Source organism: Cetorhinus maximus, chromosome 4 (genome assembly GCF_964194155.1).
Source record: "Cetorhinus maximus chromosome 4, sCetMax3.hap1.1, whole genome shotgun sequence".
NCBI lineage: Eukaryota > Metazoa > Chordata > Chondrichthyes > Lamniformes > Cetorhinidae > Cetorhinus > Cetorhinus maximus.
Genome location: NC_135882.1, coordinates 91,108,437 through 91,135,477, shown reverse-complemented (window position 1 = coordinate 91,135,477; position 27,041 = coordinate 91,108,437). Strand labels below are relative to the sequence as shown.

The window sequence follows — 27,041 nt, the reverse complement described above, 5'->3', positions numbered from 1 at the left end:
TTTTTGCTTGCTAGTCCACTCCCTCAAAAGTGCAGAAATCCAAGGGAAGTGACCTTGGGTGGAATTTTATGTTGGTGATAGGGGTCTCGCCTGTTGACTGGAGAACCAGCAGGAGCCCCGCATTGTCTGCATTGGAGAAGGCCCACCAGAATGAAGTGCCCATGAGGCACTTAACTGGCCAGGATTTAGGACAGCTCTCCATTGTCCCAGAGCCACCAGGAGTGGTGGCTGCTGCCAGTAAGCACACTCACCAAAGCCCTCATATCAATGAGGGACCCAGGCCACAGGTGAGTGAGGGCGTTGAGAGGGGTCGCTGGCTAAGGAGTGAGAGGCGGTCAGAAGAAAGGGACAGGAGGTGGCTCTCTGTGCTTCCCCACTGCACCACCCCCCCCCCCCCTCCCCCCCCCCTGCCCCCCGCACCCCCACCCCAACCAAAAAACCTCCTTCCTAATGCTGGGCCCCTTGATCAGGCTCTGCCTAACAGAGGCACAGCACTACTCCCCACCACAGAAGCCCACAAGCAAACCCAACAGGGTTTGTTTTTTGGGCTTTCTGCGTGGTAATTCCCTTGCCTGCTTCTGGTTGAATATCAGCAGCAGCAGGAAAAGGCCCTTAAGTAGAAATTAATTGCCCACTGAAGAGCCTTATTTAGCATCAGGGCAAAAATCACAGAATTACAAAACTGTTACAGCAAATTCCAACAATTTACCATCCTCTGAGTGAAGAAATCTCCCTTCATCTCAGTCCTAAATGGCCTACCTCTTATTCTGAGACACTGTCCCCTGGTGCTAGACACCTCCTCGCTCCCCCCACCCAGCCAGGGGAGAAATCCTTGCTGCATCTCCCCTGTCAAGCCCTGTAAGAGCTCTGTATGCTTCAATGAGATTGCCTCTCATTCTTCCAAACTCTAGAGAATACAGGCCCAGTCTCATCAACCTCTCCTCATACAGTCCTGTCATCTCAGGAGTCAGTCTGGTGAACCTTTGTTGCACTCCCTCTACGGCAAATATAACCTTCCTAGGATAAGGAGATGCAAAACTACACACTATTCCAAGTGAGGTCTCACCAAGGCTCTATACAATTGCAGCACGACTTCTGTACTCAAATCATTTTGCAATAAAGGCCAACATACCATTAGCCTCCCCAATTGTCTGCTGCACCTGCATGCTAGCTTTCAATGACTCATGAACAAGGAAATACTCTTTTTTCTTATCAAAGTGGATAACTTCATATTTTTCCACATTATATTCCATCTGCTATGCCCTTGACCACTCACTTAGCTTGCCTAAGTCCCCTTGCAGCGTCTTTGCATCCTCCTCACAACTCACATTCCCACTTAGTTTTTTGTCATCAGCAAACTTGAAAATATTACATTTGGTCCCCACTTCAAAATCATTGATATCAATAGTCAATAGTTGAGGCCCAATCACTGATCCTTCGTTATCCCATTAGTCACAGTTTGCCAATCTAAGAATGACTCTTTTATTCATAATCTCTGTTTTCTGTCCGTTAACCAATTCTCAATCCATGCCAGTATATTACCCCAATCACATGCACTCTAATTTTGTTTACTAATCTCTTGTGTAGGACCTTATCGAAAGCCTTCTGAAAATCCAAATACACTACATGCACTAGTTCCCCCTTATCTATTCTGTGAATTACACCCTCAAGAAACCCCAACAGGCTTGTCAAACATGATTTCCCATTCATAAATCCATGTTCACTCTGCCCAATCCTACGATTATTTTCTAAGTGCCCAACTATCACATTCTTTATTATAGACTCCAGCATTTTCCCTACTACCGTTGTCAGGCCATTAGGTCTATAGTTCCTCGTTTTCTCTCTCCACCTTTCTTAAATGGTGGGGTTATATTTGTGAACTTCCAATCTATAGGAGCCATTCCGGAATCTGTAGAATTTTGAAAGATTATCGCCAGTGCATCCACTATCTCTCAAACCACCTCTTTCAACACTCTAGGATGTAGATCATCAGGTCCAGGGACTTATTAACTTTCAGTTCCATTAATTTATCCAGTGCTATTTTTTTCACTAATGCCAATTTCTTTCAGTTCCTCATTCTTGCTAGCCCTTGGTTCTTTAGTATTGCTGGGAGTTTTTTTGTACCTTCCTCCATGAAGATCAACATAAAATATTTTAGTTTCTCTGCCATTTCCTTATTTCCCCATCATAAATTCTCCTCTGTATGTAATGTGCCCATATTTGTCTTTACTAATCTTTTCCATTTTACATACCTTAAGAAACTTTTGCAGTCCATTCATGCGTTTCTTGCTAGTTTACATTCCTATTCTATTCTCTCTTCCTTGTTAAGTTTCATGATCCTCCTTTGCTGAATTCTAAAATGCTCCCAATTCTCAGGCTTACTACTTTTTTGGCAACTTTATAAGCCTCTTCCTTTGATCTAATATAATTTTTAACATCTCTCGTTAGCCATGGTTGGATCACCTTTCCTGCTGGGATTTGTACCTCCAGAGGAATGTAAATTTGTTGTAAACCATGTATTAATTCTTTACATGCTTGCCATTGTCTGTTTAAAGTCATACCTTTTACAGTTGTTTCCCAATCTACCGCAGCCAACTTGCCCCTCATACCTTCATAGTTTCCTTTGTTTATATTTAAGACCCTAGTTTTGGATTGAACTGCATCACTTTCAAACGTAATGTAAAATTCTATCATCATCTTATGATCATTCTTCCCTATAGGCTCCTTTACAGCAAGATTATTAATTTGTCCTTTCTCATTGCACAATACTAAATCTAAAAGTGCTAATTAGGTTTATCCAATCTATATGGAGGTTACTGCAATGATTACTGCATTACCTCTTGTTACATGCACCTTGATTTATACCATGCCCTACATTACTACTACTACTACTGTTTGGTGGCCTATAAATGACTCCTACCAATGGTTGCTGTCCTTGCTGTTTCTTAGCTCCACCCAAACTGATTCTACATCTTGATCTTTCGATCTAAGATCCCCTCACTCAATGTACTGATGTCATCCTTTATTACAGCACTACCTCAGCTTCTTTTCCTTTTTACCTATCCTTCCTATATGTCGAATACCCTTGGACATTCAGTTTCCAGCCTTGGTTACCCTGCAGCCACATCTCCGTAATGGCAATTGATCATACCTATTTACTTCTGTTTGTGCTGTCAATTCATTTACCTTGTTGCAAATGCTGTGTGCGTTCAAGAGTGGCTTTAATTCTGTCTTTTTATTATTTTCACAGCCTCTCTAGCCATCAACTGTTTGTACGCTCTGCCCCTTCCTGCCACACACTAATTATCATACCCTTATTGCTACCTTGCTTTGTGTTCTCTTTATCACATCTTCCCTCACTTGATCCCTAGTCCCCTCTACCACCCCAGTTATACCACTCAACAGAACACTGTCCCAGCACAGTTCAGATGAAGATTGGCACCAGTACTGGGGAAAGTGGGAGCAGTACTGTTGGGACAGTATCCCATGAATAGAAACCCATTTCTCCCACACCAATCTTTGAACCATGCATTTATCTTATTTATCCTACATCAATTTGCTCGTATCACAGCTAATAGTCCACAGATTATTACCTTTTAAGGTTCTGCTTTTTAATTTTTCCCCTAGCTGCTCATACCCTCCCAAGCGGAACCTCTTTCCTAGTCCTGTTCATGTCTTTGGTACCTACATGGATGATGACAACTGGATCCTTCCCTCCTCCCAGTGCAAGTTCCCCTCAGCCCAGAGCGGATGTCCCAAACCTTGGCACTAGCCAGACAACTTGGCTTTCTGGACTTGTGCTCCCTGCTGCAGAGAGCTGTGTTTATCTAACCCCTCCCCCTCTATCCCATCTATACTTTCCCCAACTGCCACTACATTCCTATTAACTGCCCCTGCTTGAATGGCTTCCTGTATCAAGGTGCCACGGTCAAGTTTGCTCATCCACCCTGCAGTCCCCACTTTCGTTCACACAAGCTGCAAGAACCTCGAAACTGTAGGACAATTGCAAAGGCTGAGGCTCCACCACTTCTACCTTCTCGAACCCCATACCTGCCTCACTTGCAGTCCCTGACCAAACTCTGTCGAGGGGGCATTAAATTCAGCCCTTTGTACCTTGAGGAAAAAATCCTGATATAATTCAGGGCTCTCTACAATAAGGCTCTTCAAACTGTTGCTAGATGACTCAAATCTTTGACGAATAACTGTATTTCATTGGCGGATAATGTGCAGTCTGCATACGCTCAGTGAATTCCTTTTGCTGTTCTTGTGGTGCCACAAGGCACCCATTGCACTTTCCTGCCTGCAGGTAAGGATCTGAGGACCTTCAGGCAAAGTTTTTTGGACACTCACATGGAAAATATTTTTGGGATATCTCTTTAGGATCCATTTTTTAAACATTCCTTTCTCCATGCAACTTTAAACTAAATCAAAAAATGCAAAGCCACTTTCCATTTGAAGGAAAAAATACTTATACCTAAGTCTAAGTGATCTAGAACTGAAGCGAGGAGAACTGAAGGAAGGACTTGTCAATTCTCCTTGCCCTCCTGATGCATGTTTAAAATATATTTTAAAAATAATATAGCCAATGAGATGGAAAGATAAACGGATTTTGTATTTTGAAAGTAAGGAAGGTTCTGCACAAAGATATTTTTGCTCAAAGGGCCTTTTTTGGAATTTGGTGAGAGTATTACTGAATAGCGCTTTTAAAAAAAAACTATTCCATTCACCCAAACCAAAGGTCAGAATGTATTCGCTGAAGAATTGAGGTCCTGAGACTGACATTTTTAGCTATTGAGACAATGAGTTTATCTGCAATCTCTACCATTTCAGTGTCCAACAGACCAACTCAAGTCATTAAGAATTGTATATAGATTATGTTAAACTGGAGCAAGGAGCATTTAGGTGAGATTTTGTCAATGATTTCAAGATTTTAATAGCCATTGATAAATTGAACTTTCGTAAATGGTTTGATATAGCTTGAGGTTACAGAGTTCATGGTTCAGAAAAGGGGTGAACAGGTCAATTATATTTAACTTCATACAGAGGTTGATATTCGTATCATGAAGACTGGAGGTAAATACTGTTGGCAAATTCAAGTGATTGATTTTTTTGTGAAAAAAAACAATTGAGTTACATTAGTCAATTGTTAGATGGGCTGCAATTGGTAAGTATATTTATTTCACTAAACTGGCCTGGATGATTGTTGGAGTATGGAATGAATTGAACAAATTTGCTTAGATAATTATTGGCAGCATAGCTCCCTGCAGTTCAATGCATACTGAAACAGTGGTAGTGTAGCAGTTTGTGGTCACATCTGCAAATAAATTGTTCTCATAAGGGACTCCAGTCTAAGTGTCTGAAGGAGTTGTTATTTTTGAACATATCTGGTTGTGGCACCAGTCACTTCTCCCCTGCCTTTCCTCTCTCTCACACCCAACAAAAGCATAGCAAAGTAAATTTTCATTTTGACACTTTGATCACTGAACCACTTGTCTCCCCTCAAGCTCACTCAATAATCAAACATATTTTGTATTGCAACCCAGGCACAGTCCCCTGACAAAGCAGGAAGTCTGAGTCTTGCAGGGAGTTTAACTTTCTACTTCCCCCTTCCACCAAACGTGAAAGATGCCTTGTCCTGCCAAAAAAACTTCTGACAAGCTGCCTTCATCAACTTAACTCCCAACCCCAACCCTGCCCCACTGAGTCACCATTTTCTAGTATGCCATATTTATAGAATTCAGATGTACGCAAGGCTCACTCAAGATTATGCACTGTGATTAATTCATCTTTGCCAGGCTGGTAGGCAATTTCTCAAATTAGTATCCCCCTCAATCTCCTCCAAAGATAGTGTTTTAGCACACTATGCCAACTGTCCCATGGTAAGTGGGTCCATTTAATTATCACTGTGGGAAATACCCTGCACTTGACAAAGTTCTTTCTATATTGTCCTGAGAGGAACTGTTTATTTTTCTTGAAAGTGCAATGAAACTGAAATTTGTCTTGGGGTTGTAACTGAGTTAACATAGCAATAAATTACTTGTAGCCAGCTATATTCTGTTATCGTACTTTAAATGGTGTAATGATGTAAGTGACTGGCAAAATTCCACTACTTGCCGCTATTTCTCTGGGGATGGCATAGAAGAAGATCTCTGCTTGAGAATGTGTTTGGATTTACGGAGCTTTATGTGCCAACTTAAATGGTGCAATGATGTAAGTGACTGGCAAGAATTCCACTACTCATTCTTTATTTCTCTGGGGATGGCATAGGAGAAGTCCTCCGCTTGAAAATCTATTTGGATTTATGGAGCTTTATGTGCCAACTTATAATCAGCAGTGGAATTTTCAACAAGGGGAAGGACCTGGTTGACTGACTATATGTGAGCTTGCCTTTTGATAGCCTCATGACTAATATCACACCACATTTTTCCCCTAAAATTGGGTAACAGTTTGCTAAACAATTGTCCTGTACTTTTGCAGAATATACAATATAACTGGAGCCCAAAAAGAAAAAAACAGTTCGGACCAGTACTCCTATTTCCCAGTTTTTACTGGTGTTCCATTTTAAGGTATACAAAACCAGTTCGGACCAATATTCTTATTTCTCAGTTTTTACTGGTTTTTCCTTCTGGGAGCTTGAGGAGCAAGACTCATTGTCAGAGAGAACAGATGTTAAGAGCAAATCACCAGCTGCTTTATCCATCGATTGCTATTTGTCACTGTAAAATGTTAATACTCCAGCATTGGCTCAAGCAATTCTCAAGTTGAACTGACTAATGTTCCCTGATGCAAGGAGCTGGATTTTTGCGGAGTTGGGTCAATTCCAGAGGCCTTTAAAAATGGCAGGTGAGACCCAAGTTCCACCCCCATTTCCAGCTGCTCCCATTTTTGCCAGTAGAGGGAAGGGGGTTGGGGGTGGGGTGCGGGGCATCAATGGATGAGTGTAGCTCCAACAACACTCGAAGCTCAACACCATCAAGTACAAAGCAGCCTGTTCGGCACCCAGTTCATCACATTAAACATTCACTCCCTCCGCCACCGATGCACAGTAGCAGCAGGGTGTACCATGTACAAGATGCACTGCAGCAACTCACCAAGGCTCTTTCAATAGCAACTTCCAAACCCATAACCTCTACAAGGTAGAAGGACAAGGGCAGAGGATATGTGGGAACACCATCACAGGAGGAGGCTATTTGGCCCATCCACCTGTAATTTCCCCTTCAAACCCTCACGCCATTCTGACTTAGAATTATATAATCATTCCTTCACTGTAGCTGAGTCAAAATCTTGGAATTCCCTTTCAACAGCATGGCGGGTGTACCTACACCACATGGACTGCAGTGGTCCGAAAAGCTGACTGCTCATGGCCCCCTCGAGGACCATTAGGAATAGGCAATAAATGCTGTTCTAGGCAGTGACACCCATATCCCGTGAAAGAATAAATTTAAGAAAAAGTCAGAATTGGAGGGGCATAGTTATTTGAGGGTCATAGGACTGGAGGAGATTAGACAGAGAGGAGTGAGGCCATGGAGGGTTTTTGAAAACAAGGATAAGAATTTTAAAATCATAAGATATTTTTAAAAACCTGGTTAATCAAAGTAGTGTACAATATTGGATGTTCCTTCGCGAAAGACATGGTACAACTGTGTTTTCAAATATATGGAATGGAAATCATTTGAATAATTTTATTACACTTGAAAATCACAAATCTTCATAGCAAGTTTGTCGATCAATAATCGGGATCAATGCTGTATATTGTCTTAGTACATGGATTCTGTATTTTTAATATCTTTTACATTGTATTCTATGATTACATCTGTTTCCCATTTAAAAACTCTGATACACCTCTCCAATCTTGTTGAAGGCAGACAAACAGTTGGTAAGAAGGGAGAAGATTCAAATAATTATTTCACTGACACATACTTGCTAACATTCAAAGCAAGTTTCATTGACTTCACTCAATCTCTCTCTTCCTCCGACATGGAAAAAGAAATAAACCACATGCCCTGTCAAAATTGTGGGCTGACTTGCCAATTTTTGGTATTCTTTCTTTCACACTACTGTTAACTATGTTGAATCATTTGTCTTTGTGCCCCAAGCCCAGGGTTGTTTGCCCTGTCTGTGTTGACCTTTGTGCCTCCAGCAGCAGGAGGAGTGTGATGTTGATTTCCTCCCCGTAACGATTTTCCGGTTGGTCTGTTAATAAAGATCCAACCTCTCCTCCTCCTTCCTTGGGCTGTGCTTTACAAAGTGGCGATCTCCTGTTAAGGGGCCTGGGATGAGACAGTTGACCATTATTGTGTGAATTTAAAGTAGGCAGTGAGCCACAACATTTAGCAAAGTGAAATATATTGAATTTCAATAGACATCTTCAATGCCCTGTGACATACATGTTTTCAAAGTTTGTGCACATTCATTTTCTTTGAAAACGTAATGCTTAAACTCTAATACGTTCTGTGGAGAATACATCATTTGTTCTGTTGGGAAAATAATCAATTCCAAATGTACAAACATACAAAAATAACAGGCAGGAAAGGACCCGCTGAATCACCTAACCTGTTTTGCACAGTTGTGATGCCTTATGCCTTACACACATTTCCCAGCCATCCAGACCATGTTAAAATAAGCTGATATTTTTTTTGAAACCAGCCTATTGGGGGAAGCAAAACCATAAAATTCCTCTGAGCCCCTTAGGCACCTTGAATACCTAATTGTTGAGTAGATTCATTCTTCTTGAGGAGTAAGAGTAGGAGCAATTGCACCGGATTAAAAATGGCTCAAGATCAAGAGGTCAATTCAAATTGAGGGGACAAAAGGCTAATGTGGTGTGAGGGGACACTTATTTTGCAGAATTAAAATTGCCACGTACCCAAGATCTGTTTCTGAGCTAGCTTGAATAATAGCATTCCAATTGTTGTATTTTTAACAGCAGCTTTGAAGTTGGGAAATATAGGGATGTAGTATCTGAATATCAATTTTGTTTTGATATGGTAACAGGCACTCTAAAAATGAGTGCAAAACTTTGAATAATTGTAACTGGTAAACCTTTAGTTCCTCTCACGTTTTGAGTAAAGTGTCTTTATACAAAGACAGTGTAGTTGATCTTGGGCAGTAGCACAAAATCGGCAAAAAGTGAGCCAGTAGCTTATTTAACATCCAATCTGGTTCAGTTTTTGTTTGGAGTTCCATTACTGACCAAGGCTAGTATTACTCCCAAAGTGTTCGTGGAAGAGTGACAATAGGCTTTGAAATAAATATGCACCTTTTAGAATCATTGTTGAATACATAGCAACATGAAGTATGCACAGTAGTTAGTTCTGTAGAATTTAACCACTGTATTGTTTTACAGAAAATATGGGATGTATAAAGTCAAAGAACTTCACTGAAGAACCTAAAGAATTGAAGGAAAAACCAGTACGTAAATCTGAACCAACTATTTATGTGAGAGATCCCACATCCAATACACAAGTGCCAGTAAGTAGTGAAGTGAAGGGAAAAACCTCAGGGCACAAAGCTGGATACATGCATGACTGACCTATTGAAAAATCAGTTGTCCTGATCACAATTCTATGAACTGAAACTTCTGATTTGTCTAATTCACTTTATTTACCAATCATCACTTCATCACCAATAACTAATGTTGTATTTCATTTTAAACAAATGTCATGAACATCACTGAATTAAAACAATCTAGTTGTTAAAATATTCATCTCCCCAAGGGCTCCCTATTGCACTAGACTCAAACTTGCATCTTTCTCGATTCCTCTTCGTACCCCTCCCTGAGCTCAGCTAATCCATAAGACTCACTTCTTGCTCCATTGCTGCTTTGTTGCTGATAGATGTAAAAGGTTCCCTCTCCTTGCATTTTGACACTGCCAATGCATTCTCTGTTCTAAATAATCCAATCTCAAGCAATCTGTTTGCAAATTTACCTCCCCATCTCCAATCTCCCTTTTGTCTACCAAGTGTTTTGTCACCTTCTTAATTTGTGTCTCCATGACTCCATGGCAGGATTTTTCATTGGTCGGGCAGCTCGGCAAGAGCAGTCAGAAACCCGACCGCTGCCTGCGATCGGCTCCACGCCGCCATTTTATGCAGGCAGGCCAATTAAGGCCCAACCAGCATAAAACCGCGAGCGATAGCGCTGGGTGCTCCTTGTGCGGGCGGGGGGAGGAGGGAGAGTCGGGTCTAGTGCTCTTTCGCGCATGCATGCAAAAGAGCACTTCAATCTCTGAGGCACAGAGCTGCCTTGGGGCGATTGAAGCGCTTTTTTAAAAAATAAATAAAAACAATAAACATTTTAATGAAACGTCCCCTCATGTGACTGTGTCACATGCGATGGGACATGGTTTTTTTTTTCCAGAAAATTTTTTTATATAATCATTATTAGCTTTAAGAAACCTCATTCCACTCGTGGTTGAGGTTTCCTAAAAAACGTAAAGGCCTCTTGGCCTTTTCGCCTGCCCGCCAACCGTTGGGTTGGATGGGCAGCATAACATTCATGTTAGTTACCTGTTTAATGGCCTTAATAGGCTTATCAATTATTGGCGAGCACGCAGCCAACTCTGGCGCGTGCCAGCCAAGCGAAATATCGCGAGACAGCGCAATGACGTTAGGATGCACGCCTGATGTCATTGCGTGTCATTTTACATTCCGGCGTGTCGGGCCCAGCCCCACACGCCCAATGGAAAATTTTGCCCCATGTTTGAATTGCTCCAATCTGGTTTTAGCCCCTGCCACTATCATTTTGGTGAATCTGCACCACACCCCTCTAAGACCAATATATCCTTCCTGAGGTGTGTCGTCCAAATAGAATGCAATATTGCAGCTGGGCCCTAACCAAGACTCAATACAACTGTAGCAGGACTACCTCTACTTTGCCATTTATCACAAGGTGGTTGAAATACAATGTGATAACCAAAGCTGAATATAATTAATGTAATGTAGTTTCTTCAACTTGTATTTGCTACTTTGGTTATTTCTCTCAAACTATATTTACTAATGATTCTTCACACTAAAGACTTGTGTAACATCTTGCCTAGGATAAAGGTTTCGATACTCTTCCAGAAAGTTCCCTTCATTATGTAATTTCAGATAATATTTAACAATGTTTTGCTTTATGTTTATAAACATTGAGCATGTATGTGCTAAAATACAATAAAGCATTCTCCTATTTGTTTTAGCTCAGATTTCTAATGGTAATCCTTTGAGCTGACACTGTTGCAGTGAAATGATTACAGCACCAGTTCATTCACTGATGGCTTGATCATTGACCCAGAGTAAACTATGCTGTGAAAAAAATTTCCTTCAGTTTTCTGCACTTCTGTTAAATTTAATATCAACTTATTTTCTCCTAGGCCAGGATTTTTCAGTCAGCATGCAGGGACAGGCCTGACACGCTGATGCGTAAAATGATGCGCGATAACGTGGGGCATGCGTCCCGACGTCATCGGGCTGTGTTCATTCAGTGGGCGCGTGCCGAAGTCGGCTGCGCGCCCGCCAATTAATTTAAAGGCCTATTAAGGCCATTAAAGCAATTGATGTCAAGTTTACACTGCCCGCCCAACCTTACGGTTGGCGGGCAGGCGAAAAGGCCAAGCGGCCTTTACATTTTTTAGGGAACCTCATCCACAAGTGGGATGAGGTTTCCTAAAGCTTTTATGAATTAAATAAAATTTTTCTGAAACATAAAAACATGTCCCATCTCACGTGACAGTTACATGAGGGGATATGTTTCATTCAATTTTTATTGATTTTATTTTATTTTTTTTCAAAAGCGCTCCAATCTCCCTGAGGCAGCTCCATGCCTCGGAGATTGAAGCAGGCGCACGAAAGAGCACTGGCTCCGACTATCCCTCCTCCCCCTGCCCGCACAGGTAGCGCTCCGCTACCACTCACCTTTTACGCTGGGCAGGCCTTAATTGGCCCGCCCGCGTAAAATGGCGGTGTGGAGCCGATCGCAGGCTGCGGTCGGTTCTGCGACCACTCCCGCCAAGCCCGCCCGACGCAGGAAAAATTCAGGCCCTTGTCTGCTGGGAAACTTGCATGAGAAGCTTTTATCAGATCTGTGGCAATTAACACAAAACTGTTGGCTGGTTCTTGGGTGAAGAACAAAATTCATCAATCTGTACCGTGAAAATTATCTTTTCTAAATAATAAAATAAATACATTTACTTTTTTTTTAAAGAGGTATATAAAAACCTACTCTCTTGTGTTCTTTCAATGCACCTATGACACCTCACTTCCAATATTAGACATGGATAAAATGATTGGGCTTGTGCAGCTGTAGAACCATGTACTTAAATGCTTTCTTTTTCATTCTGACTCACTTGAGGGCAGATTGTTACTACTTGTGTCTGTATTGAAACACACAAACGCAATGAACACTTGATTACTTTGCATTATTTCTCTCAAATCAATATATAATATTCATTGTTTTGGATTAGGGAGGCGATCATGTAATGAACTACATGAAATATGTTTTAAGTTCTTGAACACTTATCTTGTTTCAGAATCCAAACCAGGATTCTCATCTTTTACCTGGCCAGAAGTTTCAGAAGTTTGAAGGTAAATTTATAAGCAGCTTTGTATCCGTGTGGAATCATTCTTTCTATTTTGACATTGCAATCAAATTAATATACCTTCTACATGTACAGAAACTGATGGCAAAATAGTTATAGCCTTGTACGCATATGATGGAAATCATACGGATGACCTGAACTTCAAGAAAGGAGAAAGACTGAAAGTGCTTGAAGAGTAAGTACTTAACATTTCTCTCTCTTTTTCACTAAGAATATATGTGCAACATTGGCATTAAATTCAGTGAAATTGCCTTGTATCTACTTTTATCAGCTGATAGTAGGCAGGTGACAGAATTGCCTTTGCCAATGTGAACTCTGCACAAGATACAAACAGGAGCCGTTGTCAGTAGTGATTCGGATCGATCCTTTCCTGGGAAGGGCCTCATGGATGAAGAGTAAGGTAGTTCTTGCCTTTCAATAAATTTGAAGTATCAACATCTCGGCCACTTCAGGATGTTGGTCCTGCCATCCAAAGATACTTCAAAAGATCAGTCATGTGGAATCTGCTCTGCAGACAGTATTGAGGTTGAAACTAAATGTTTATAGCCCAAGGCTATTTGACCAAAGGCAGAGGAGGCCCATGCTTTCCTTCTGGGGCCCAGAGAACTCTCCTAACCCTCTTGGTCCTCAAGGAAACCACCAAAACTTATTATGATCACACTCCTGCTTGTCCCCGTATTTCTCAGGTGAGTTTGGTATTCAGTGTGACACACACAGACGATTTGGGATTAAAATCATATTGGGGTCCTATTTATTTGTAGGACCCTGACATTCACACATTTGAGACCCTCGCCTGACTGGCTATTGTTTCTAATGCCTCCTGAGACCCGACAGCTAAAGCTGGCAGTAGGGGACTGCTCGGGTCAGACTTAGAGGTGAGTACTCTGTCCCCATTTTAATCACTTACCAGCCCTGTTCCCATTAACTCTCCCAGAATATCAGGATTCATGTCTATTTGGCGGTTTCTGGAACTTAGTTGTTTCTTTCACCTGTGAATTCTGACTCTCTTTGCTGCCACTGCAGATGACTATCCCTAGCTCCACTTGTGGATTATCTGTGCCCTGAACTATTCAGCATTGTCCTTTGGCTGACCACATTCTGAATAGTTCTCTTGCCATGACTGAGTTCTGAGTAGAACAGTTGACTTGGGGGTCTGATGTCAGGCATATGATCGACATGTCCTGCCCAGCAGCATTCTGAATAGTACAGTTTGGAAACCCCTGATCTTCTCTGATACCAGGGGCAGAATTTTGCCATCGGAGAGCAGGGGGCGGGGCCCGCTCACCAACGCGTAAAATGATGCGGGATGACATCAGGCGGAACCCCCAATGTCATTCCGGCCCATTTAAATTTTCAGGAAGGCGGGGGCATAGCGAAATCAGCTGCGGGCCCGCCAACGGCCAATTGAGGCCATTGGCAGGATCATTTAAACAATTAAAGGACCTGCCCGTCCAACCTTAAGGTTGGCGGGCAGGTCAGGAGCTCCAGCGGCAAATAGAGAAAACATGAAACCTTATCCACTGGCGGGATGTGGTTTCATGTAGGGCTTTAAAAAGTTTAATAAACTTATGTAAATTATGAACATGTCCCATCTCATGCGACATGGTCACATGTTAGGGAATTTTTTTTTTCTATTTTTCATACTTTTAAAAGTGTAAGCGATCTCCCTGAGGCAGCACTTAGCCTCAGGGAGATGTGCGCGTGCGCGAAAGAGCGCACTCGCTTTTGGGGAATTCCCACCCCCATGCCCACACAGGAAGCTTATAGAGCTTCCTGCCAGATGTCACACTGGGCGGGCCTTAATTGGCCTGCCCACGTAAAATGGCGGTGAGGCCTGCTTCTCCGGCGGGGATCAGCTCCCCGTACGCTGGCAATTGGGTCGGGCCCGCCCGCCCGACAGGCAGAAAACTCTGCCCAGGAGTGTGGCTACTAAAGGAGAGTCATCTTTTTTGGCCCAGAAGTTCAAGTTTCTGAAACAAAACCAGAAAATGCTGGAAAAACTCAGCAGCTCTGGCAGCATCTTTGGAGAGAAAAAGGGAGTTAACATTTTGAGTCTTCAGAACAGGAGAGAGGTAAAAATGTGATGGGTTTTATAATGTGAAAAAGAGAGGGTGGTGCACGTGGAGGAAAATAGAAGTTTAAGGATAGATTAGAGGGAAGGCGAGATTATATAACACAGATGTCATGGAACACAAGACAAAGGGACTGGTGATGATAGTATTAAAGACTAGAGCTTTGGTCCAGAGTAGGTGTTAATAGCAGAATAAAGGTCAGCACTATTTGAAAGTAAAATAGCAGAATGTGTTAACAGCAGAAAAAGGGTCAGTGCTATTTGAAAGTATAAATATGAGAACCGGATACAGATTGGCACTTGGGAGGGGAAAAAAATCAAAATGGAGGACAGAGTACATGGCCTGAAGTTGTTGCACTCAATATTGAATCCATAAGGCTATGAAGTTCCTAACCGAAAGATGAGGTGCCGTTGCTACAGCTTGTGTTGAGCTTCACTGGAACATTGTGGCAAGCCAAGGACAAAAAATGTGAGCGTGAGATCAAGGTGGTGAATTGAAATGGCAGGAAGTTTGGGGTCATGCTTGTGGACTGAGCAAGAAATTTCTGAAACTGGATTGACAAATTCTGTGATGACTCTCATATCTCACTCCATACTCGTATTGAAAATTTCCTCTCCACTGGCTCTAAGATAATATTGTATATAGTGATAACCTGGCTGGGGAGGAGGGGAGAGCTCTGGTACCTCAAGCTCAACTCCCTCAAATGCTCAACTCCACACCTTTCTGGCTTTAATAGCTTGAAATTGAACCTTCTTTACTGTCTTCATTTATACAGCAACCCAACTGTCAACCAGAGAATGGCTAATCAAACTTCATTTGTAGCCAATTAATTATTTATGTTACCTGAAACCAGTTCATCAAGTAAACAACTCTTAAATAGTTAAGTATTGAATGGAATCAAGTTAAATTGAAAGTACAATAAAAAAATAATTGAGACTTGTCCCACTCAATCACACTGAATTGAAGTTCCATAATCATCCAGCATTTCATAGTCCAATGGTGTCTCACTGTTTCATTTAAATATATCAGGTGCCTATATTCATGCTTTCAAGCTAAGCAGTTCTGAGTCAAATTCAGTAATTCCTTTCAGATTTAACTTGAACTTTCAGAGGTTGACATTGCACTATTATTGACTGATGCACATGCAGTTAACTCTGTATTACCCTCAGCTGCTTAAATTTGGATTTGAATTATGCTGCCCACCTTACATGTATAACTGTTCCTGTTTGGTGGCAAGAGTTACAGTTTTCAGTAATCCATAACCTTGTGTGTCCTCCGTACCACCTGACAAACTGCCATAAATTTTGTGCGCTGTTTAATCAGCAAAAGGTATGGTCACTTTTGTTATGTACCACATCACAAAAAGATTGAATAATTGTATTTTACAATTTGATACCACTCATTAGCATAATCTCACCAGCCCTGTTGACTGTATAAATGGAGAAATACTACCTGATTTGAAGTATTTGTGGAAAGCCCAGTAAATTGCTATTTTATTTTCATTGTTGTGTAGAAACCATAGGCTTGATTTTCAGTGTCACTCAGGCTGGAAATGGGCAAATGAATGTTAAAAATAGTGCTGGTTCCTTGATTCCACCCTCTCACCCCAGGCCATTTCCCTAGAGGTGGGTAGGGGGTGTGGTGGGGCTACCTGCCCACAGATGGGGTGTAACCAATTAACGGTCTATAAAGATCTTTTACAGAGACCAACCAGGATTTTCCATTGAACTCCAGTTTCCTGTTTTTAGTGGGGACCAGTTTAGCTGCATGGGAGGTGGTGGACCAAGGTGAGGGGCAAGTACAGAGCTCCAGGCTGGTTTAGAGGTCTTGCTGCCAGTGTTCTGCCTCCACAGTGATGGCCTGGTTGCAAAAGCCATTGGAGAGAGGGCACCTCCATTTTGATGCAACTTCTACCTCAGTTACCTTCCCTGGCTGCCTGCTGCTGCTTTCAAGCTGGAAACTCTGATTGGCTCTCCAGCTTTGAGTGCACACCACTGTCCTTAATTGGATGGTGAGCACACCCTCTGGCCATGAATTGGCCTCTGGGGAAAATCACATTTACTATTTCCCACAGTTCAGGGCTCCGACCAACAGTTAAGAGTGACTGTGGGTTTCAGAAGCCCACAGGGAAAATTCTGCCCCATGTTTGGGTGAGATTACTGTCCTCAAACTCAGCTTTGGGAAAGGGGAATAAAAATTGTTGTTATCTTTCTTCTCACTCAGTTTTACAGAATGCCTTGACCATTGTGTCCTATGGCTGAGCAAAGCCTCACTAGTTAATCAACTCTCCCTAATATAAATATACCTCATCAGTTATAATTCAACACTGCAGCAGATTTTCACTTTAAAACGCTTTCATGGTTTATTTTTGCCTTCAGCTGTATAAACTTTATCAATAAAACCTTAGCCACTTTCCAGTTATTTAATTTTAGGTCTGGTACAACTTTTTTTTAAGAACTCACCTTGTTGAGCCTTATAGACCAAAGAGTTCCTAGACTTGATCACATCATCAGATTCCCCTGGGTCAAATAGAGGTAATGTTCCCAATTCTTAGTCTTGTTTTCAGAAAAGCATTTTGTAATGCCACCCTGCCCCCAACAGAAGGACTACAGTGAGCTAAGGCTTTTGTCTTATCAATCTGGATTGTAAACAGTCTTGTTTTAATGTTAAGAGAGGAAACCCAAGAGGAAATGACTCCCTTCACTGTGCAAGGCCATCTATTCTCTGATACACTAAACTAATTCTGCCACATGGGCTTGAAAGCAGACCAGAAATGTATATTGGTGCACATGGACAACAGTTAATTTAATCACGTAGATTTTCATCGTGTCACCTGTGCTTCAAACTACCACTGCTGATCAACCACCTGTTATTCTTTAAAGCAAAACGCAGCTACTTTAACTTGCATAGAAAATCTACCATTTTGATATTTTGCCATATCGTTTCTGGGAAGCAGGAAGAAAAAAGTTTCAACCCAAGCTATTTTAAGAATGATAGTTTCATTAAAATTGGATTTTTCTACTCCCCTCCCTGCCTTTCAAAAGCCTATAATTCTCACCATAATTCTTTTGTCACTTCTAATTCTCCTGCGAGCAATTGGTCAATGCTGTTCCACATGATGTCCTTTTAGACATAGTATTTTTAGCATAATAAAATGTAAATGGAAACTCTCTATTTTAGGTTTAGCATTTTGACATGTGGTATTTAGTTCATCAGTTACCTCACTCATTCCAGTGTTGAAATGTGCCTATACACACACGCACATTTTTATTTCCTGAGATGTCAGAAACTTCCTGACTAACACAGTTCCTTCGGACACCAGCTGACTTTGGCAGCCATCATTGCACAATGAGGAATTTATGTGCTAGTCATCTGAATTCTGTGCTGAATCGTGCCCTTTTCTAAGCAGTATCAGCATCTTCCTATCACCAGGAATAAATGTTAGATGTTGCACCTTTCCCAAATATCATTATAAAAATTAAATATTACCACTTTATAAATCTATTAACATCAATTCGCTAAGTATTGCAAAGTAAACCAATCAAGCACGGATTTTAACAGAAAACTTACTCAGTTCCAAATTCGGTTTCTGGAAAAACTAAAATTAACATTTGCATTCTTTATTCCAGACCAGCATCAAACATTTGCTTGTTTGAAATGTAAGCTAAATATGGAACGTTGGGAAGCAGATATTAGAGTTTACCACATGCCTGTAGAAAAAGATATCCAAAATGTTTCCTGGCTGAGATGAAGAAATGGGATCTAGCAGGTTCCATTTTCTCCGACAGAACTTCAGCTTTTTATTGTGATTTTTAAATAACTACATAAATGAATTTAGCTGCAATGTGTCTCAGCACTGAAATGATTTTATTGTTACTGAAATGGTTTCATCCCAACAAACTGCAAATAACTGTTTTAAAGCAAAAGATTTTTATGAGGGGTGGTAGTGAGATGCAAACTCAGGGACCTAGACTTTCTGATAGTAGTATCCATGGTAATCTATTCATTTTAAATAGGTTATCAGTTGTCTAAACCAATTGTAATCTGGGTTTTCTCCCCATGGAATATGATTCGCATTATCTCTTAAAACTGTTCTTTTAATGTATTATTTTTCTTGTAGGCATGGTGAATGGTGGAAAGCCAAGTCACTCGTAACTAGAAAAGAGGGGTATATTCCCAGCAATTATGTGGCAAACATCAATACACTGGAAACTGAGGAGTATGTTGCTATTATTTTTATACTTAAAAGAATTTGATTTTTGCTCCATATCATATGCAAATTAAATACTCAAACTTTTGATATTTTTGAGGTGGTTCTTTAAAGATATCAGTCGCAAAGATTCAGAGAGACATCTGTTATCACCTGGAAATAAAACTGGTGCTTTCCTCATTAGGGAGAGTGAAACGTCAAAAGGTGGGACTTTATAACTGCTTTTCTCAATTTTTACATGGTATGATTGATCTGACTGGACTGGATTATTGGGTTATTACTGATTATTTAGATGTTTGCTGTCCTGGATAAATCCTCACAAATATCTATTTAATTCTATGGAGTTATGTTTTCCTCAAATTTTAATTTTATGCACAAATCCTCTCTTTGTTCGAAAACACAAGAAATCTTTAGATTAGGAGGAAATTATGAACATCGTGCTGAGCAAACCACTATCACTAGAATTTTAAGCTATTGTTGGTATGTAGGAAAAATATAAGAATTAAAATGTATATCAAGATGGCAAAATGCCTTTTTAAAATGAGGATTGAATATTTTTTATTGATTTTTGGTTTTTTGAGAGATGAGTTTCTGGAATGCAGAAGAAAAGAGTTCTCTTATTTTGGGCACCCACAGTCCTCATGAAACAGTTCCAGGTTAGGGGTTAAGAATATTATCAGTTCCACTCCCAACATGGTGCCTGAATTCCACCCTCTGAGCAGTACCCGATGGTGCTCTTATGAAATTTTGTGTTCCCCACAGCAGCTGTCCTAGATATAGTTACTATTTATAATGGGCAGTATTGGTAGGATATCACCCGCCCACTGGAGAGTAGGTGAGAGCCCCACGTCGTCACCTTTTTTTTTGGGAAGGCCTGCCAAATGAAATGCCGACCAGGCACTTATTTGGGCAACAGTGGATCGGAAGTCCCACCCACTGGGAGCTGCCAGTCATACAGAGGCTGTCAGCTCTTCATTCCTTGGTAGTGACTGGTGGTGGCTGCAGCCATAAGACCATAAGACATAGGAGCAGAAATTAGGCCATTCGGCCCATCGAGTCTGCTCCGCCATTCAATCATGGCTGATAAGTTTCTCAACCCCATTCTCCCGCCTTCTCCCCGTAACCTTTGATCCCCTTACCAATCAAGAAACTATCTATCTCGGTCTTAAATACACTCAATGACCTGGCCTCCACAGCCTTCTGTGGCAATGAATTCCATAGATTCACCACTCTCTGGCTAAAGAAGTTTCTCCTCATCTCTGTTCTAAAAGGTCTTCCCTTTACTCTGAGGCTGTGCCCTCGGGTCCTAGTCTCTCCTACTAATGGAAACATCTTCCCCACATCCATTCTATCCAGGCCTTTCAGTATTCTTTAAGTTTCAAACAGATCCCCCCTCATCCTTCTAAACTCCATCGAGTATAGACCCAGAGTCCTCAAACGTTCCTCATATGTTAAGCCTTTCATTCCTGGAATCATTCTCGTGAACCACCTCTGGACCCTCTCCAGGGCCAGCACATCCTTCCTGAGATACGGGGCCCAAAATTGCTCACAATATTCTAAATGTGGTCTGACCAGAGCCTTATAAAGCCTCAGCAGCACATCCCTGCTTTTATATTCTAGTCCTCTTGAAATAAATGCCAACATTGCATTTGCCTTCCTAAGTACCGACTCAACCTGCAAGTTAACCTTAAGAGAATCCTGGACTAGGACTCCCAAGTCCCTTTGCAATCCAGATTTCTGAATTCTCTCCCCATTTAGAAAATAGTCTATACCTCTATTCTTCCTATCAAAGTGCATGACCTCACACTTCCCCACGTTATATTCCATCTGCCACTTCTTTGCCCATTCTCCTAACCTGTCCAAATCCTTCTGCAGCCTCCCCGCCTCCTCAATTCTACCTGTCCCTCCACCTATCTTTGTATCATCTGCAAACTTAGCCAGGATGCCCTCAGTTCCTTCATCTAGATCATTAATGTATAAAGTGAAAAGTTGTGGCCCCAACACTGACACCTGCGGAACTCCACTAGTCACTTGCCGCCATCCTGAGAAGGACCCCCTTATCCCCACTCTCTGCCTCCTGCCAGACAGCCAATCTTCTATCCATGCTAGTACCTTGCCTCTAACACCATGGGCTCTTATCTTACTGAGCAGCCTCCAGTGCGGCACCTTATCAAAGGCCTTCTGGAAGTCCAAGTAGGTAACATCCATTGGCTCTCCTTTGTCTAGCCTACTCGTTACCTCCTCAAAGAATTCTAACAGATTTGTCAGGCATGACCTCCCCTTAATGAAACCATGCTGACTTTGCCCGATTTTACCATGCACTTCCAAGTGTTCTGAAATCTCATCCTTAATAATGGACTGTAAAATCTTACCAACGACCGAGGTCAGGCTAATCGGCCTGTAATTTCCTGTCTTTTGCCTCACTCCCTTCTTAAACAGGGGGGTTACATTAGCGATTTTCCAGTCCTCTGGGACCCTCCCTGACTCGAGTGATTCCTGAAAGATCACCACTAACGCCTCCACAATCTCTTCAGCTATCTCTTTCAGAAATCTGGGGTGTAATCCATCTGGCCTAGGTGATTTATCCACCTTCAGACCTTTGTTTTCCTAGCACCTTCTCCTTGGTAATGGCCACCATACTCACCTCTGCCCCCCCGACTCTCTTGAACTTTGGGGATGTTACTCGTGTCTTCCACCGTGAAGACTGACGCAAAGCACTTATTCAGTTCCTCCGCCATTTCTTTGTTCCCCACTACTACTTCTCCAGCGTCATTTTCCAGCGGCCCAATGTCCACTTTTGCCTCTCTCTTACCCTTTTATATATCTAAAAAAACTCTTGCAATCTTCTTTTATATTACTGGCTAGTTTAACCTCATATTTAATCTTCTCCCTCCTTATTTCTTTTTTAGTTGTCCTCTGTTGGTCTTTGTAGGCTTCCCAATCCCCTGGTTTCCCACTGCTCTTCGCCGCATTGTATGCTTTCTCTTTAGCTTTTATGCTGTCCCTGACTTCCCTTGTCAGCCATGGTTGCCTCGTCCTCCCTTTAGTATGCTGCTTCTTCCTAGGGATGAATTTTTGCTGTGTCTCCCAAATTACTCCCAGAAACTCCTGCCATTGCTGTTCTACTGTCTTTCCTGCTAGGCTCATCTCCCAGTCACTTCTGGCCAGCTCCTCCCTCATGCCTCTGTAGTTGTCTTTATTCAACTGTAATACCATTATATCTGATTCCAGCTTTTTCCTCTCAAATTGCAGGGTAAATTCTATCATATTATGGTCACTTCCTCCTAAGGGTTCCTTCACCTTAAGCTCCCTTATCAAATCTGCCTCATTACACATCACTTAATCTAGAATTGCCTGTTCCCTAGTGGGCTCCACCACAAGCTGCTCCAAAAAGCCATCTCGTAGACATTCTACAAATTCCTTTTCTTGGGATCCACTACCAACCTGATTTTCCCAGTCTACCTGCATATTGAAATCCCCCATGATCACTATAACCTTGCCTTTCTTACACACCTTTTCTATCTCCTGGTGTATCTTGTGCCCCACATCCTGACTACTGTTCAGAGGCCTGTACATAACTCCCATTATGGTTTTTTTACCTTTGCGGTTCCTCAACTCTACCCACACAGATTCTACATCATCTGACCCTACATCATTTCTTGCTATCGATTTAATTTCATTTATTACTAACAAAGCGACCCCATCCCCTCTGCCAACCTGCCTATCTTTTCGATAGGATGTATATCCTTGGATATTTAGCTCCCAGTCCTGATCCCCTTGCAGCCATGTCTCCGTGATGCCCACCACATCATACCTGCCAATTTCAATCTGCGCCACAAGCTCATTTACCTTATTTCGTATACTGCCAGTAGTACACATACCCAAGGCCTAAGATCCCCAATGGACCCAGCCACAGGTGAGTGATGGTAGTAGGGGGCTTGTGAGGTGAAGGTCTAGAAGGAGTGGGATCAGCAGCAAGGCAGAGGGGTGGATCTCAGCAGGTCACCTGCTTCCTGATGCCGGGGTGTCTCAATCATGCACTTAATGCCTTTGAACACAAGACCTCCTACAGCTAGACAAACCCTGTTAAGGCCATGCCTGGAGTATTGTGTACAATTCTGGGTATCCTAAAAAGGATATATAAGCCCTGGAGGGGTGAAGTGCAGATTCATTCGAATGTCACCAGGAGTCCAAGGGTTAAATTATGAGGCGCGATTACCATAAACTAGGCTTGTGTTCCCTGGAATAGTTAGTTAAAAAGGATTTGATAGAACTTTTCAGGATTTTGAAAGGAAATTAGTAGATAGGAACTTTATTTTCTGTAGATGGGGGAGTCTGGTACAAGGGAAAATAGCCTGGTTTTGATTTTAAGGTTATCCAGGAGAGAAATTAGAAGACACTTCTTCACACAAAGGGTGGTAAGTATGGACCCTCTCCGAACAAGCTGTAGATTTTAGCATAATTATTCCATTTAATGTTGTATTCAATGGGTTTTTGCTAGCCAAGGTATTAAGGGATATGGAGCCAGGTCAGGAATTAGGATACAGATCAGCCATGATCTCGCTGAATGACAGGACATTCTTGAGGGGTTAAATGACCTACTCCTGTTCTGTCTTTCTCGGTGATTTGGCCGATTTAGACCCAGTCAACACACATTATGGGTGGTTCTGATATATATTAAAGATAAATACTGGAATGTGAAAATTGAAGGAAACACATTTTTATTTTGACAAAAGTCATGCTATTACATAGAGCTCACTTTTAAACCCTGTTACGTTTCTTTTCTCAGGTAGTTACTCGCTGTCGATGAGAGATTTTGATCCTCAGATGGGCGATTTGGTTAAACACTACAAGATTCGATGCTTGGACAGTGGAGGATTTTACATTTCTCCTAGAATTACATTTGTTGACCTAAATGAGCTAATTAATCATTACCAAAGTAAGTACTTGCATTTGCACAATATATCTGAGATGTGGCTTGACATATAGAACTGCATTTTCAGCCTAGAGGCGGGCAGCGAGAGTCAGGAAATTTCCTGGCTTCGTGCCTGCCTTGGGAGAAAATTTCACCAGGGGTGGCAGGTGCAGGTTGGAGTTGGCCTGCTGCCTCCAGAAACAGTTCGGAGGCATCCAGAGGGGCTGCCGAGTGTTGAAGCGGGCTGCTTGAAAGACCTGCCTCGGTGTTCTGAGCCCTCTCCCCTCGCACCCCCTCACTCCCCGTACACACTCACCATTCCCCATCCATGCCAACCTATGGCACTTCTATGCCCATTCACCCAGCATTCTCTCAGTACAAAACAAATGAATTCTATTGTAAAAATGGCACGCGTGGAAAAGCTTTTTTAAAAAAAACTTTAGATCTGCAGGACTGCTCCTGTGAAGCACCGAAAGCCGAGCTGATCTTCAGAAAAACAGTGGTCCGATTGCTCTCAATTCTCTTGGGGAAACTAGTGATAGTGAAAAACTTGGTTTTGCTTAGCTGATAGTTGGTTTTTACAAAACAGCTAAGATGCATGAGTGACAGGCAGTGCTGCATGGCTGCCAATGGGGGTTGAAACGTGCAATTTTGGCAAGCTGAGGCAGCGCAGTAACATCCAAATGTATTTAACTTTCATCTTCTATAGATCTGTTGAAGTTGAGCAATTGAAAGGAATATGGCTAAAAGGAGATATTACAGGAGGTTGGCCATGAGCCTAAGGAATATTAAATGTCCAGATGCTATGTTCAGAAATGGCAGATGACAGAGTATAAGTGAGTCAAGAACCAGAGCACAGAAACCAATATGTACAGATTTCCCTCCTTTTTCCTTTTCCCTCCCCGTAACGTAATATATCAATTCTGATAAAATAAAGACAGTTTACTGTAGAAAAAAAGTTATTTTAATAAATGGGAGAACACTGGCAGAAATGGAACACTTCAGTTAACAGATTGTCACCACGCTTTGAGTGTGCGTACTCCAGGCTTCCTTTGTGGAACATTTGGATTGCAAAACCCTTTTTGAGCTATTCTCCTAGCCCTGGCAGTGAATTTCAGTCTTGATTTGCTGACAGTTTAAAACCTCAAACCTATTTTTAAAAGATTACAGTTTTGTTTATTAATATTGCATATATTTTGCACCATGTGGTGAATATGGAAACCTGACTACCCACAATAACTTTGGCAAGCATCAAAATCCTATTGGACAACATTGCACGAGAATGCTTGGATATGTTCCTTTCTTCACCTTTAATTGTTTCCCTGAAAAGTCTGTATGTTGAGCACAACAATACACTATTCCACATTAAACATCATTTGCCAGTCATGGTCCCAATCCCCCAACACATCAAGATCTGCCTGAAGCAGTAGAGCATCATCTACATTCCAAAAACTTGCACATATTTTAGTAACATCAGCAAATTTACAGATTGTGCATCCCCACACCTACATTTAGGTCCTTAATAAAAATAATAAAGAACAAAGGTGCCTGTGGATACACTGGTGACTGGTTTCCAAGCAGATCCAAATCCAACCCAACTGTAATAAAAACAAAATACTGTGGATACTGGAGATCTGAAATGAAAACAAAGTGCTGGAGAAACTCAGCTGGTCTGTGGCGAGAGAAACAAAGTTAGTTTTGAATCCAATTACTCTCTTCTTCAGAGCTCCTAACACAGAAGTCATATTAGACTCAAAACATTAATTCCATTTCTCTGTCCACAAATGCTGACAGACTCAGTGAGTTTTCCAGCACGTGGTTAGATGGATTTGGAAAAACAGTTTTCTGCCTACGTTTTTCCAGCCAGTTCTCAATTCAGTGGAATATGTTACCACCAATACCAGAGGTTCCAATCTTAAGGAGAAATCTCTTTTTATGTAGCACATCAACAGAAGTTTTTTGGAAGTCTGTGTGATAATGTTTACTGGACATCCTTTAGCCACAATCCAGGTTATACACAAAAAATAATGTGCAAAACATTCTCTTTGGTTGAAATATTGGATGGCCCTCTTGATCCAAGTAATCCCATATTTCCTTCCTACTGATTCCGTCAAGCATCTTTTCTATTATTGATGTCGATACTGGGCCTACAGTTATCCAGGTTCATTGTCATTTTTTTTTAAAAGATAAGGTCTACATTAGCCTCTGTCCAGTCTGAGAAACCGCCCAGAGTGCAAGAATGTGGACTTGCTGATTCCCAAACTCCTTTCCACTATCCACAGGCACAAGTTAAGAGTGTGAAGTTGCCTGCACGAGTGCAAATCCAACAACACTCAAGAAGCTTGACACCAACCAGGGCAAAGCAACTCGCTTGATTGGTGTCCCATCCACCAGCTCCCACATTCACTCCCTCTGTGTGGGAGTGGTTGCAGCTGGATGGAGTGGTGGTTAAATCTGTTATCTCCCCATTCAACACACAAATGATACAATAAATTGCCAAAAGCACCAGCCCATTATGAATTTATATCAGATTTAATACATGAAAGATGTTTTGCATGCATATTCCTTGTGCCTAATATGTTGAATATTTTTGCTTAATCTCTATCCAAAGCATCTGTACAAGTTAAATCTGCCAATACAGCAGGAAATTAGCTATTTATATAGTGGCATGTTTCGCATGTATAAAAATCTGACGCCAGCTATTTCTCCCTTTCCCTGCGCAAGAAAAATGTGACCTGCTGTGGTCAATTCTGAAACATGAAGCACAACTAGAAGGCTATGTATAAATGTATCAGCAAACTCATTACATTAGTGCATGAAACTACAAATAACACAGAAGCAAAACTTGCACTAACAACAACTTGTATTTATATACCGCCTTTAATGTAATGAAACATTCTGAGGTGCTTCACAGGAGCATTATAAAATTAAGTATGACACTGAGCCAAATAAGGAGATACCAGGTTAGATGACCAAAAGCTTGGTCAAAGAGGTAGGTTTTAAGGAGTGCATTAAAGGAAAAAAGTGAGGTAGAGAGGTGGAAAGGTTAGGGAGAGAATCCCAGAGCTTAGGGCCTGGGCAGCTGAAGGCACAGCCATGAATGCTGGAGACTGGGGATGCATAAGGGGCCAGAATTAGAGGGATGCAGTTACTTTGGAGGGTTGTGGGGCTGGAGGAGATTAGAGATGTACCAATATGTAAAATTCAGAAAAAAGAAAAGAATTCCTTTATGTGATGCACTGCAATAAATTTAATGAACTAACCTA

The 27,041-nt window shown here is 41.6% G+C and overlaps 1 protein-coding gene across 3 annotated transcripts in view; it reads left to right on the top strand.

Moving 5' to 3' along the window:
- The window catches only part of lyn (LYN proto-oncogene, Src family tyrosine kinase), a 104,617-nt gene that overhangs the window by 28,600 nt on the left and 48,976 nt on the right, over window positions 1-27,041 (top strand). Inside the window, exons 2-7 of one of the 3 annotated variants that reach the window (XM_078540492.1) lie at window positions 9,347-9,411; window positions 12,510-12,564; window positions 12,654-12,753; window positions 18,771-18,869; window positions 18,961-19,064; window positions 23,650-23,799. In XM_078540492.1, the coding sequence (XP_078396618.1) occupies window positions 9,352-9,411; window positions 12,510-12,564; window positions 12,654-12,753; window positions 18,771-18,869; window positions 18,961-19,064; window positions 23,650-23,799 (568 nt within the window). In that variant the 5' untranslated portion in view covers window positions 9,347-9,351. Of the gene's footprint in view, window positions 1-9,346; window positions 9,472-12,509; window positions 12,565-12,653; window positions 12,754-18,770; window positions 18,870-18,960; window positions 19,065-23,649; window positions 23,800-27,041 lie in introns of all 3 variants that reach the window. The other 2 variants (XM_078540491.1, XM_078540490.1) reach the window with 2 other exon arrangements.